Source organism: Leopardus geoffroyi, chromosome C1, assembly GCF_018350155.1.
Source record: "Leopardus geoffroyi isolate Oge1 chromosome C1, O.geoffroyi_Oge1_pat1.0, whole genome shotgun sequence".
Taxonomy (NCBI): domain Eukaryota; kingdom Metazoa; phylum Chordata; class Mammalia; order Carnivora; family Felidae; genus Leopardus; species Leopardus geoffroyi.
The window spans coordinates 134,229,350-134,244,498 of NC_059328.1; the positions used below are offsets into that span (position 1 = coordinate 134,229,350).

At 33.6% G+C, this 15,149-nt stretch overlaps 1 protein-coding gene across 3 annotated transcripts in view; it reads left to right on the forward strand.

Annotated features, from left to right (window-relative positions):
* Nucleotides 1-15,149, forward strand: part of KYNU (kynureninase) — a 121,017-nt gene that overhangs the window by 41,429 nt on the left and 64,439 nt on the right. For all 3 annotated transcript variants that reach the window (XM_045479688.1, XM_045479685.1, XM_045479687.1), the window contains exons 5-8: nt 6,971-7,032; nt 8,589-8,660; nt 9,835-9,909; nt 12,459-12,605. In XM_045479688.1, the coding sequence (XP_045335644.1) occupies nt 6,971-7,032; nt 8,589-8,660; nt 9,835-9,909; nt 12,459-12,605 (356 nt within the window). The remainder of the gene's footprint in view (nt 1-6,970; nt 7,033-8,588; nt 8,661-9,834; nt 9,910-12,458; nt 12,606-15,149) is intronic.

Here is a 15,149-nt window from a genome sequence, read left to right on the forward strand (position 1 = left end):
GTAAAATAGGATGAAAACAGAGAGTTGTGTTGTAAGTCTGTTTAAAATTCAGTTAGAATGCCAGCTCCCTTTGCCCACTCCATGCTGTCAGGTGAGTCCTCCCCACCCCAGGACTGCTGGGTGAGTCTCTGGCGAAGGGAAAAACAGGTTCCAAAGGGAGGATATGTATACTATATTACTCTGCTCAGGCTGCCATAACAAAATACCATAGACTGGGTAGTTTAAACAACAGACATTTTCTCACAGTTCAAGACAGAGGCCAGAAGTCCAAGATCCAAGCATTGGTTTCTGGTTGGACTCTCTTCCTGGCTTGTGTGTGGCTGCCTTTTGTGTCCTCCTCAGTTGGCCTTTCCTCTGTGCACACTCATTGAGAAAGAGATCTCTGGTGTCTCTCTTCTTGTAGGGACATCAGTCCTGTTGGATTAAGACCTCACCTTTATGACTTCATTTAAACTTTATTACCTCCTTTAGGCCCTGTCTCCAAATACAGTCACACTGGAGGTTAAGGCCTGAACATAGGAATTTCAGCAGGACACAGTTTAGTCTATAACAAATTCCTTGGTGAAAACAAAAGAGTTAAATAAATGTTTACCTGCCTCTGTTCTAACTTAGCATCCAGTATCTATGCAGGAAACTACTAACATCTTCTCTGTGATATTTGGACAACCTAAAGATTCTGACATGAGTTTTCCCAATACAGTGGCTCAGTAGGGCCCATCACATGCACATGCACATGGGGTTTACAGCAAACCCCATCACATACACAGTGGAAAAGACACTCATGTGTGATGTAGCCCAAATTACCAGACTTCTAAGGAAAATCTATTTTTAGTTTTGTGTTAAATAGTGTTACGTATTCATAAAGTTGAAAACAAATAGAAGGGTTGCAAGCAAAAGCAAGTGCTATTTCCTACTAGCCATTGTTGAGTAATCATTATACCATATACATTTCTGTTTTATGTGGTTATATTATAGGATCAGAATATTGACTTCCCATTTAAAATAACAGATTTAAATACAAACTGAAAGGGATCCCTTCTATTCCTAACACATAGAAATGATAAGAAAAACATTAGATTTACAGACTTATAGCAGCACTAAAAAAAAAAAAATCAATAGAAATCTCTATAGACCAGAAATACCTCCGCTGCTCAACAAAGTAGCAGTTGGAAGCCTGGAAACACAGTTTGGAGGCAGCACAAGGAGACAAGCTGAGTGTGCAGGGCTTGAATCCAGACCTTTGCAAGGAGCCCTGGGGTGAATCTGCATAGCTCTCGATGCCTGAGGCTGGGACCCATGGGCAGAATATTGGCCAGCCAGGGCAGGTATGAAAACCTAACATCTCCTACCAGACCAATCAGGTCCTTGAGAACACAGAGCACTTGATCAGGTGTCAGCATTATCCAGAGGAGTGTATATTCTGATGGAGGAAAGTTCTTGATTATATTTAAGGATGTGTTAAATAGTTGTTTAATAATGCTTCCATATGGGTTCATTTTTTTTAGAAGCTAATTACATTCATTCAAATGTCTAACATAGAAATAAAAAAAAAAAAAAAAACCTGAAGAAATCCTGGATTAATTTGACCTGAGCATATATGTTTTCTTTAGCTGTGGATTGTTTTTTTCTTTACGAGGTTTGCTTTCAGAACATAAACTGCATTCTAATCCTGTTGTTTTGTGCTTAATATTTATCATCCTCTAAAGACAAGTTAGGATATTTATATACAGGCCAGGCAAGTGGGAAGGTAATATTATTTTGTGAGATTTATTTATGAAGCCAATAAACCCTGCAAAAAGATTTCCTTTGACCATTTAAAAGTTTATAGCTCTGTTGAAACTTATTAAGTATGCAAGTATTTTGTTGCCCAGCAAATGCATCACAGCAATCACTGAAATTTTAAACGAGCCACCTCTCATTATAATTACTAAGGAAAATGAAAAAAAAAAAAAAAGCCCACTAACTAGTCAGATTTATTTAGACAAGTAAAAAGATTGAATGTATTAAAAAATTAAATATATATATTTATCAACTCTACTTTTATGGATTTTTCTGTGTCTTTGAAATACCATATAAAGTTATTACACATATGGGACAAACTTCTTTGTTTTTTGTGGTTTTGTCCTTAATGTTGTATTAACTGTAATTAACTGAATTACAGACAGTTGATCCTAATGATTTGGGTTGTAAAAGATAACAATTACTTCTTGAAATGAGCACAGTCACGTTTGTAGACATGGAGCTCAAGAAACATTATGTATTTTGTTTATAGATATATGATTGTTAGTATATATCATAAGTAACTATTATATATAGTAAGTATATATAGTAAATGATTTACATAAGGTAGATAGTCTTATTGAAGTCTCAAGCCTCATATGACAAATACGTTGTAAAATTTCTTTTGAAATGTCAGTGAATGAAGGTGATCTTTAGTTTAATTGTGATTTTATCAAATGTCTGTTTTGTTCTCTACAATTTGTGTTTTATCAGGAGAAATATTTCTACTATTTCTTATTGACCAAAGGAATATGAATTGACTGTGTCTACAAATGTGTATTATAAATGATATTTTTAAAACTTGGTACTTTTTTAAAAAAAGTTTTAGTCACTATTATCCTTCAATTTTCTTTACTTTTTTCAGTAGTGTATATTAGAGAAATGGTTCTTTTTTTTTAACATTTATTTATTTTTGAGACAGAGAGAGACAGAGCATGAACGGGGGAGGGTCAGAGAGAGGCAGACACAGAATCTGAAACAGGCTCCAGGCTCTGAGCCATCAGCACAGAGCCCGACGCAGGGCTCGAACTCACAGACCGCAAGATCGTGACCTGAGCCAAAGTTGGCCGCTTAACCGACTGAGCCACCCAGGCGCCCCGAGAAATGGTTCTTAAGACAAGTTGAAAAATGAATAAGTTCACACTGTTTGTTTTATTAGGAATAGATCGTTTTAGAAAATGTTTTTACATATATTTGTATTTATCTTGTTTGTTGCAAATCCCACCCAGATTCCCTTTTTGCCTGGATTCCTAGGAAATTCTGAGAAAATTTGACTGAATTGAAAGTAACAAAAACATTTAACAGTTTTTGTTTGTTTCTCCTTTGCATATATTGTACTCTAATGCTATTTTTTATAATGCTCCCTCACTCTGTAACCAAAGAAACCTAAAATCCTGGTTGGAAGTAGATGTTGTATAAATCATGAAATAATTAAAATAATTATATGGTAAGCACAGTAAAGAGCAGCGGAAGTCAAATTTATTTTTGCTAGTTGCCCAGCTACCTAAATGTGTCATGAGCAAACAGACAAGTTGTATAGTTGGGGCAATGATAGAATCTTCCAGGTTCTTAAAACCACAGCCTTTATTTCACCATAAAATTTCCCTAAAAGAAGTAGCAGGAGGGTAATAAAAATTATTACGTGTACAAATTGATAGAGTAGTTGGAGAGGAGGAGGAGACAATTAGCACCTATATTTTTTCATAGACATAGAAAAGAATTCCAATTTCAGATGAGCAGAAAAACTATTAATAAAACATTTTATATGGAGCCAACAATTTTGCAAAACATGGAGTAAATTCCCCTTATAATTAATGTCATATTATCAAGATGCTAGAAATAGAATTGCTGAAGAATATTATTAGTATTATTATTAAGCCTACTCTTCCCTGGGTGCATAAAAATCACAAAGGGCTAGATACATGCATTTCAGCTTATAAAAATGTTGTAATGTGGACATAAATTTGCTTTATGAAACTCATGGTTGACCCTCTGAGAAGCAATAATCCCTGGAAGCTGTCTCCAGTTACAAATCCTTAACCATGCACTAGCTACCTACAGAGGTGGCAGGAATTTACTACTTGAAACAGAATGGAAAGTTCTGAGAGTTAGCCTAACTACAAACCTTATAAATAAGCAAATCCACAATAACATTTGCATCTGCTTAATAAATTATACAGAACATGGATGGCAGGTAGGAGATCCATCATGAATCCTCTTATTAAACACTAACCAGCTGGGGGCCCTATCATCTTCTCTTGGCAAAATATTTGAAATTAAACTAAAATTAGAAACATGCAGAGAAATGTTGGTAATGAACATCAGCCTCCTATATTGGACTTACAGGGAGTTGATAATGTATGTAGACAATGCTTCCCAATGTAATCTTGAAACTTTCTTTTTTTCTAAGAGAGGGTGATCTTCTAAAGTAAAGATTTTCAAATCTTGATAAGCTTTCAGGAAGTTTAGAAATGTTTTTATCCTGCAATGCGGATAGTTCTTGATGTGTCAACATTAATTCAAAAAAAGCTCTTAGGAAAAAGAAAAAGAACAAGGAAAACCATCTTGAAAGAATTTCAGTTTGTTTAATTTTTAAAATTTTCTTATGGCATGATGATAATACTGAAATATCTTAGAAGAACAACTGTTGGTTTCAGAAATTCAATTTTAATCAAAAGATAGGTCGAATAGGTAAATTTTCCTTTAAAAATATGCTAAAAAAGTCTGATTTGTGGTTCTTTGATGTTAAGAACCCTTGATTCTTCAGTGCTTTTAGGTTGTATTTGAAATAAACATTTCCATTAATGTTCTGAAACTTTAATATTTGCACCATCCTCACATATACCTGCATACATATGCACACACATTAAATAGACTGTCTCCTTCACAAAGTTCACTAGCAGGTGAGGAGATCTTTTTTGTGGAGTACTTGGTTGAATTTGGAGTGTTCTAAGATGAGATAATTTTTGTGCATCCTGACAGATAAATTATTCAAGACAGTGAGGGATTATTTACAAAGAATTGATCCAACCATTAGTATGCCATTGAAAGTGGGGGCTGGGGTGGGCTGGAAGCAGGGTCAAGTGTATGTCTACACTAATTGTGCCTAGCACAAACGGTTCATTACATTCTTTACAAAAAAAAAAAAAAATTAGGTTATCCACAATGAACACTGAATCGTTTAGAGGACTAAAATTTTCTAAATTTTTTTTTCTTCAATGTTTATTTATTTTTGGGACAGAGAGAGAGACAGAGCATGAAGGGGGGAGGGGCAGAGACAGAGGGAGACACAGAATCGGAAACAGGCTCCAGGCTCTGAGCCATCAGCCCAGAGCCTGACGCGGGGCTCGAACTCACGGACCGAGAGATCGTGACCTGGCTGAAGTCTGAGGCTTAACCGACTGCGCCACCCAGGCGCCCCTAGAGGACTAAAATTTTCAAGAAATCTACAGTCATTTTAATCAGAGTGTAATTGTTAAGCAAAAATAGGATGTCTAAACTTCATCAGAAAGTCTCCCTCCCTTCCTGCCTCTTCTATTTCTTTGTTTTCATTTTGTGGTAACTAACTTACTGAATTCTTTTTTCTTCTCATTACATTCTTTCAGATGCTTCTGTATCTATGAAATCTCCTCTCTCTTTATATTACTTTTCCTTCCTTTTCTCCTTTCACTTTTCCTGCCAAAATATTTTTTGAAATAAATGGTTTTCAGAAATGATGCATGTAATTAGCTTCAGAGAATTAAAGATAATATTACGTTAGATATCTTAGATAATGTTTTGTTTTAGAAATAACAGTAAAAAATCATACCATAATGCAAAGAAACAAATATAGTAAAGCTGGCAGCATTTATCTTACATATTTCCGAAGGATTTTCATATTGTAGGAGAAGACATATGCCACTATATGCAACATAAGGTTATCATATTCATATCTATCTTGTATGTCTAGGACAAATTTTATTTAGTGCTAGGAATGTAGAATGAGATTGGTCTCACTGACTCTTGACTGCAGACGCTGTTCACCTTAACAAATGACCAGGGATATTTCTCTAACCAATTGTTTACCAACCTCGCACATCAAATGATCAAATGGAGAAATCTATCTGCTAAATGCAACATAAAGTTTTTCTTGACTAGATGACTGTGTTGAAATATAAATTTCTAAGTTATAAACTTATTTCTAGTGGCCTCTCTTCAAGTGAATTTATCCTAAATCTATCTATAAATTAGATTAATTATTTAACTTATTGTCTCTTCTTTTAAAATGGAACTCTAACAGAAATATCTCTTTGGATATGAAATATGGGATTTGTATTATACATGTTCTCTAACACCTGGTACAGCTTTACAAACATTAAGGCACCCATTTTTGTCAGTGGTTAAATAGATTTTTCCTATTCCACAGGTCTAATTGCTTTTAAGAGACATCATAAGAACTAAAAATAAGGAAGTATTATTATTGTTGTTGTATCACTCTGAGTTCTTAAGTATCCAATATATGTTTTGTCTCTTGGTCTATTTCTAGCACTCAAACCCTCCTTACTAAGAATGAGATCAGATTATGATTGTGTAGTGGATATATTAATTTTGCATGTGTTCTCCACCAGATGATACCTATCTATATTAATTATCTTGTATCTCGGTGTGTATGAATAAATCCCAGAGCTATTTAGGTCTTTGTATTTTGCTTCCTAGCTCTTTTGTCTTATAAACTGCTATATGTCTCACTGCAATAACAGTGAATTATGTTTGGCAAACTAGCTGTCTTTATTAAAGGTGCGTTTTAATTGGACATTTGAAACAACCAGCTTTAAACCTGTGATTGGCCTTGATTTCTTTCGAGATACACTTACCACAAAAATGTACTCTGTGGGAATTTGGTAAACTACCTGATAATAGGATAAATCATTTTTAGTTTACAGGAAAAAGCAAATGCTTCATTATTTTGTTGCTATTATTTACTATATCAAAAAGTAAATATAATTTTAGCTAGCTATGTGCATGTGAGTCCAGATATCATTTGGCAAAATGAGTCAAGCGGGAAAACTTCCATTTCTTTGTGATGACACATCAGATATGTCCTTATCTCTAAAAGCATTAAGGATGAAGGAGCAAAGCCTTCCTACTTTGTTTTTCCAAGTAACTTTAGCATGAATAGAAAAATCTAAATTATGATATGTTTACTCTGCAGGAGCCAATGAGAAAGAAATAGCCCTAATGAATGGTTTGACTGTTAATTTACATCTTCTACTGGTAAGTTTCCTTTCCCACCAATGTTTAGTATACACTCATTTGTAGAATCTGACATTTTTCTATCTTTAATTCATGAGCGTCTGGTGGTTTACTTATTTAAAAATAAGTTGTGAGGTTATTTTCATTTTTACCAGGAAATGCTGGACTATGATAGAAAAGGCTTCTTCATAATCATGGGAGAGTTGACTCTTGCTAAGAGCTTTAAAATGATGAACAGTTCTTATCTCAGAACATAAGGAATAAAAGTCACAGTGGGTTAAAAGCAAAACTGCTTGCAAGCACACAAAACAATGATGTACAAATGCCAGCAAACACTGAGGTTTTCAGAAAGAGTTTTCCAGTATGCTGGACGTTAGCAGGGTGGGATTATGGATCAGTTATGTTTTTGTAGATTAATTTTGGAGGAGTAGGTTAAAAAAGAATTAAAAAATAAAACTAGCTTGGAGAAAAGGGATCTAATACCTTAAATGAGTTACTGTATTTAAAGTGTTTCATACTGCCTAAGTACTTAATAAATATGTATACCTTAAGATGTCAAATATATTCTTGATTTGGAATATGGTGCCTATAGTAACTGCTTGATGCTTTGAAAAATATTTTCATTTTTAAGCAAGTTTTTGGAAACATGTCTATGTAACCAAGGTGCACAATGACTATATTAATATTTTATTTTAATGAAATGAAGAAATTATTATGAAATATCCCCAGAGGGACATGTTCATGAATTATGTTAAACATGATGGTAAATAGCATAGTTTTAAGTCAGACGCCCTGGGGATTGATTCTTAGCTAAGTAACTTAATGTCTGTTTGACCTTGGACAAGATTTTAGTGATTTCTAAATCTTCATTTTCTCCTTTGTGAAAATGAGAACAAGAGTACCTACCTTGTACGTATACACGAGGGTGAAATGTGATATGTGAAAATTGCTTTAGCACTTGGCCAATAATTAACACTGAGTTAACAGCAGCAATCATTCCATTGCTATTGTTGTTATTGTTATCTTCTAGGAACTGTGGGGGGAAAAGAAAGGCCCCCCTGAACAAATAAGCCACTTCTCCCTGGTGCCTCTAAAATGCCAAATGTCTCATGTCAGGCCTGAGGTACTTTTAGTTGGATCTAAAATAAAATCTCATAAAATCATAAAGCAGTGGAAATATTATGTACCAGAAACCAAATCAACAGACTAAGATAAATCAATATAAATAAGATTTATATAGAACATGATATTTCAGCCTCATGATAGAGAAATCACCATTAAAAGCACTAGGAAGATAATTTATCAATTAAAATTTAAGTAAAGTTTGAGAATTTGTTTTTATCTGATTCACATTGTCTCCCAAATTTGCTTTTCCATTGATAAATGTAATGAACCAATACCTTTATCTTTTTTGTAATTCATTGGAAATAAGGCTAATTGGCAGAGGTACCCTTGATAGACATGCAGACGTGTAATTAAGTAATGCTGGAGATGTGTAATTAAGTAATGTGGTATACAATGGACACAGGTATAAGTTGTGCATTAATGCTTTTCTCAATAAATCCATTTCATTGCAGCTATCATTTTTTAAGCCTACACCAAAACGGTATAAGATTCTTTTGGAAGCCAAAGCCTTCCCTTCAGATCATGTAAGGATTCTTCAAATTATATTTATATTCTTTCTACTCTTCCTAGAGGAGCACACCATTTGCCTGCTTTGAATGTTTATTCACTAATCTCTTCCAAGTAACCTTACAATAAAAACATCTGTCAAATGCTTTTGATTAGGCATTTTTAAAATATAGAATGTAGCTTTTTTTTTTTCCTCCTGTTCAAGTAAAACATGTGTTAGGGGAGGAAAGGATTCAATAGGAACATTGATTTATTAGTCTTTTTAAAAACATTGAGTGAACTGCTGGTTTAAATCAAGTGCAGTTATAAATGTTTTATTAACTCTTGTTGCTGTTTTATTTTATGAAATCAAATCAATACATACCCCAGTGCTTAACCCTTCAGCTACATAGAATAAGGATATAAACTTTTATTTGTCGATAGCATGCTAGCATAATTATTGCTGCTTTATTATTGAAAAAAAATATTTATTAAAGATTAAAAATTTTTTTTGTTGTTCATTAAAATCTTGCTACTTTAAGAAATTTGATTGTTCCAGACAGAGACACAACTAAAAGTGTATTGCATGTTTCAGATTTGGTGCTAGACAAATTTGATTTCTGTCTTTCTGTTATCACTGCTAACTATTCTAACCCACATCTTGTAATTTTAAGTCATTTAATCATATTAATAGCCATTACTTCACTAAAAAGGATGAAAACCCTAATATTGAGAAAAATTCAGGATCCCTGTAATTTCCTGTTCCCATTCATATCCTGTAGGCTCAGGGAAGGGAAATTTCTGATCTGCTTTCCTTTTATTAGTTACTCTTTTTAGGGTAAAGCCTTTCTTTTTAGGGTAAGCCCTTTTTATACTGTAGTTCAAACATAGCAAGTCCACAGTACTCACTCTGGTTATTTTGTAAGCTCCATTTTTGACTTAAGTTAGGTGACAAAACATCTTCTAAAAATCACTTGGAACACCCTAAAGTCTAGATGAAAAATGTAGTGCTTCAAGGAATGTTCATATTCCTGTGTATTAACTATATTAAGCAGTTCTTCTCTGATGTGTTCTGTTTAGTCACTTTTAACCTTGACCTTAAAGTTAATATAATAGTGTGCTTTTATTGTCATTTTATTATCTCTTTTTGGAGTTATTTTAATGTATTTCTGTGCATTGGACTTGATTTAATAAATCATTCTTCTTTTCCAGTATGCTGTTGAGTCACAGCTTCAACTACATGGACTTAACATTGAGAAGAGTATGAGGATTGTAAAGCCAAGAGAGGTATGAGAGAAAGATAAATAAATATTCATTATGCTTCTATTTGGGATTGATTTTTTTTCTTCAGTTTCCTCAAAAGTTTATTATCTTCATTACTTTAATAGAACTTTCAAGAAAATATAAAAGACCTATACTTCTGTTACTGTTAGCTAATTTTGCTTACAATGGAGAATTAACTAAGAGGTGTATTTATTTTCATGTTTCAAGGGATAGTCATGTTACAAGCAAACTATTTTCCTTTGAATACCACTAGAGTCTCTCATATTCTTCACTGAGATGGAAAGGATGGCAAATTACATATATCATTTTCAGTTTCAAGCGCCATAGCTTATGGATGCCTTTAAAATGATATTGTTGAAATATCTCTTTTTACTCTAAGTATCAGAATTTGTCCTTTGTGCTTGACTCAAAGCAGGTGTAGAGAGGGATATGGTTTAGTGGAAAGGACTTGGGCTTTTCAGCCTGGCTAATACACTCCACAGAAATCCCAGACCCATCAACTTATCGGGTAAGGGACTTTGAGATAGTTACTTTATCTCTCTGCAATACCTTCATATTTAAACAGGTAACAAAGGAAATACCTAATCAGGTTTGACATATGTTTACGATCTAAAATACTGTGTACTTTACATTAACAGAGATGTATGTAAGGCTAAGTTGCACAGACTTTGACATATGAACCTTGTAGCTTGTGTAATTTGGCATCAAGAGATCTACACAGAATAAATTGTAGGTCTCACAAATGATGCTCCCAGGCTATTAAGCCAATGTTGAACAATTATTTCTTTCAATTCAGAATACTTTGAGAAATTAAAATCTACTCCATTTAGTTCTATTTGCCAACATGCAATAAATTAATGGAATAGAAAGTTCTCATACCTGTGACAGCATATCTATTTCATACCTCATATAAAAATTGCTAATTTCTACTAAAAATGAATATAGCCACTAATTTACCAGACGTTTTAATGTTAAGAGAGACAAGTGTTGTGGAACCTCATGAGTTAATCATAATCTTGGGAGCATTCTTTAGCATTACGAGATTAGAGAAATTCAACATCAGAGAGAACCACATTCTGCCATTAAAAAATATATTTCTTATTTGCTTTATACTGAATCCTCAAATATAGAGATTGTTAATATATAATACTTTTATTAATCTTTTTGACATTATGGCAGACAAATATATTAGATTCTTCCCAGAAAAGGGTTTTGGATTACCATGCTATTAATTTTACTTAGAATTTTTCTTCCAATTACTGAAATCATTCCTTTTACATATAAAGTATACATTGGTTAACAATTTAGAGATTTCAGCATCGATACCATTTTTATAGATTTCAATTTTGTAAACAAGCTCCAAGCTTCTAGTAGAAATTAAAGTGTGTGCTGTATTTGTGATATATATGTGCCTAACATGGGACATAGTAATGGACAAATAGCAACAGTTACCAAAAATTAAAATAACTGAAGGAAAATTTATGAATACCTTAAGCAGTTTCCCTCAGATATTAATGGAGTTAATTATACTTTGACTTTAAAACTATGTCAGATTTAGCACAGTAGAAAATTCATAAAAACTTTATGAATGATTAAGAATGATTAGGACAAGTAGATACTTTGTATTTATTTAGCTGATTTCTTTTTGCTCAAGTTGTTTGCAAGACCAAATCTAAATTAATTAGCCATTTTCTCTAAGTAAGCAATAATTAGTCTTAGCTGGGGAGAAGTAGGGAAAACTAACCTTGATAATATTGACTTTTATTGATATTTCCCTTCATTTTTGGATCTTGATCCTTAGATCAATGTGGAGGAGAGTTTCTCCTTAAAGTAACAGAAAATATTGATTAGGTTATATTCAGATGAAAGATCTATAAGGATTTTTTATCCTGGAAAAAATACTGTGATAGGTTGATAAATGAAATAATAATTTTCAAGAAATTTTTGCCATTTAATATTTCATGGACTTCTAGTACTTTCTGATACTTTACTGGATGGGAAGGAGGAGAAAACAATTCGTAGGTATGGAGAGACTGAAGATTAATTGAAAAACTGAAGAAAAAACTCAAGTGAGTAGGGTTTTGCAAAGACTTTACTTTATAAACATTTTTTTTACTATTTTATTATCATTTCTTATAACAAAAACCATACCAAAATTCTGCTCTCTTGTCAGATTTTTGAAGACCATTAATCTGAAAAAAAAATTGTCTTTGATTGTTCTTAGGTGGGAAAAGTTCAAGGTGAATTTTATTTTTTTTTATGTTTATTTGTTTTGAGAAAGAGCCTGCATACTCACACATGTAGGAGAGGGGTAGAGAGAGAGAGGGAGAGAGAGAGAGAGAATTTGAAGAATGCTCCACACTCAGTGCAGAGCCTATCATGGGGCTTGATCCCAGGACCATGAGATCATGACCTGAGCCAAAGTCAAGAGTCTGACGCTTAACTGATTGAACCACCAGGTGCTCCATCAAAGTGAATTTTAGATTGGAAAATTTGAAGTGATAAATTTATTATCGTGGATTTGGTGTAATTTGTGTCTAACTTGACTTTAGGGGGAAGAAACATTGAGAACAGAGGATATCCTTGAAGTAATTGAGAAGGAAGGAGACTCAATTGCAGTGATCCTGTTCAGTGCGGTACATTTTTACACTGGACAGCTCTTTAATATACCTGCCATCACAAAAGCTGGACAAGCAAAGGTATGCACATCATTTTCTCCTTCCAACATTGCCCAAAAAAATCACTCTACTGAGAAGTATGCTAACTGCACATTGTAGTGAAATCTTTTTGTTTACACCCATGTAAAATTATTTCAACAGTTAAAAGCAAAACAAAACAACACAGTAAGTCTTACATTAAAAAAAAAATCTGTAGTCTTTTGCTTGAGGCATCTCTTTTTAAACCTCTTTTTGTCATTTCCATGGCCTCACATCCTTACTACCTTCTGCTCTCCCAAAGTTTGCCTCTAATCAGTAAGACAGGTGAGGTTTCTGCATGCAGGTGATGTCATTTGTACTGAGTTACGCCATCACCAGGCACCAGACAGAATACTTCAGAAAATAACTGCATATGCCAGGATTGTTCGAAACACAACGCTACTAATTTGTCATGCTATAACTCATTCTAAATATAACTCAGTTCTCACTTAACCCTAGGTGCTCAAAGAAAGGGAGATGCAGAATAAAAATTAACAGTCAATTTTTACACAGTGTACTTTTAAAAAGCCACTTTGTTCTTAAGAATGTTGAGAAATTATTATCCTGCCAATAACGAGAATTTTTCCATACGTATTACTAAATCACACTTAAATTGCTTACTATTTTGAAACTGCATCTTTTTATATAAGTGTTTGTAAAAAAGTGTTTTTAGTGTTTGTTTGCCTGAAAAAGGAAATCAGAGGATCAATGTTCAACAGTTACAATTTGTGTTTAAAATCCTTACATAACAGTTCTATGTGATTCAACAATGAAATTATGCATTTAAAAAGGGGACAATCGAATTTTCTTCTGAACATTAACTAGTTATGGGATTAATATATGTGTGAGGTCTAGTTAATATATTCAGTTATTGAAGCTAATGAATAGAACTAATGAAAAGAAATTTAGCACCGTTATCCGCCGTCTCTAGGAATTTCCAACCACGGCTTCCAACTGGTTTGATGGATAACTGTGAAGGTGGTGCATTACGAAAGATATAAAGATAATATCTTCTTAATTTAGGCTTTAAATGTTAAACACCAAAATAAAGAGAGGTCAATAAAAAATTATATTTTTCAGTGCTATGTGAATAGCCAGCAGTCCCTGATCCCCTTAGTGTACATGCATGTCTCATTAACCTTCATTGAAATGAGGCAGGAAGATAGAGAAGACCACGGGCTTTGGAATCACAGTCTGAGCTTTAAACCTTAACTAGGTCATTTAATTGTTATATGATCTCAGGCAAATCACTTGACTTTTCTGAGCCTCTTTCACAAGTGTTAATTTGGGACAACAGGACCCACTTCATAAATCCAGTGTTGAGAAGGAAGAATGTAAAGCATCCACTGTATTGCACACATTCCACTGTTTAGTTAGGGAACCCTCGCACCTTCTACTGACCTCAACAAATACAAAGCTATGGAGGGTGGCTCAGATATATATGTTCTTTTATTTCCCTTTTAAAAGCAAAATAAATTTGTTTGCTTAGGTGCCACAGGTAATTCTCATTCTTTACTACTTTGTTTGCTAAAACCATTCTCTTGGTATTTTTCAGGCTTTCTTTTACTTAAAAAGTATAATAAATGCCTGCCACATGAAATTCTCATTGAGCTTTCAGTCAAATGAAGGTAGGAATGAGCAGTTCCATCTAAATGTAACTGCACAGAAGTGACAGAGACTATGCGAGTGAAATGGTGACAGAGTAGACTTCAATTTATCCATTATCAAAATTATTCTAACACTCATTTATACTCTTTCTTGCTAGACAATTTCCCACATTCCCAATGGATGTTGAGAAAAGTTATTTGAAATGTACACTTACATAGCTCTCTTGGGTGGTCTATGAAGATAAAGCTGAAGACAAAGGCAGAGAGAAAATTAAAGGTGTCAGTCAAAAATGAGTTAGGAAATCCTGGGGAGAAAATGGCATAAAAGAGTCACTGTGAGAAATGGCTAAATAAGATTTAAAAAAGAAGAAAGTTTCCAGAAATGAAGTATGGCAGGAACCAAAATGATCTTGGGATGGAACAATGAAAGTCAACAAGAATAGTTTTTATTTCAAGATCATGTGAAAGGAAAGTGGGGACAGGAATTGCACATATACCAAAATGAGCACACATCATAAATAAGTGGCTTGTTGAGTTATTCTGAACCCTTATAATCATCATCCACTTTAGGAAACTTCTAGAACATTTATGCCAATCAGAATTCTTAGTTGTGCCTTTTTCCAAAGGTACCATCAAAGGTACCACTCCTGACTTGTAGCCATTTATATTAACTTTGTCCATCTATAAACATGTTAATATGTCCTCTTTTGTATCTGTCTTATTTGCTCACTATTATGTTTCTGAAATTCACTCGTGTTGTATGTAACAGTAATTTTGTGGAGATTTTGGTAGCAGTAGTTTTGTTTTTCTTTTCATTTCAGTATATTGTTATAGTGTATGAAATAGATCACAATATTTTTGTTTTCCATTCCTTTTTTTAAAAAGCTTTTTTTTTAATGTTTATTCATTTTTGAAAGACCGAGAGAGACAGAGCACAAAC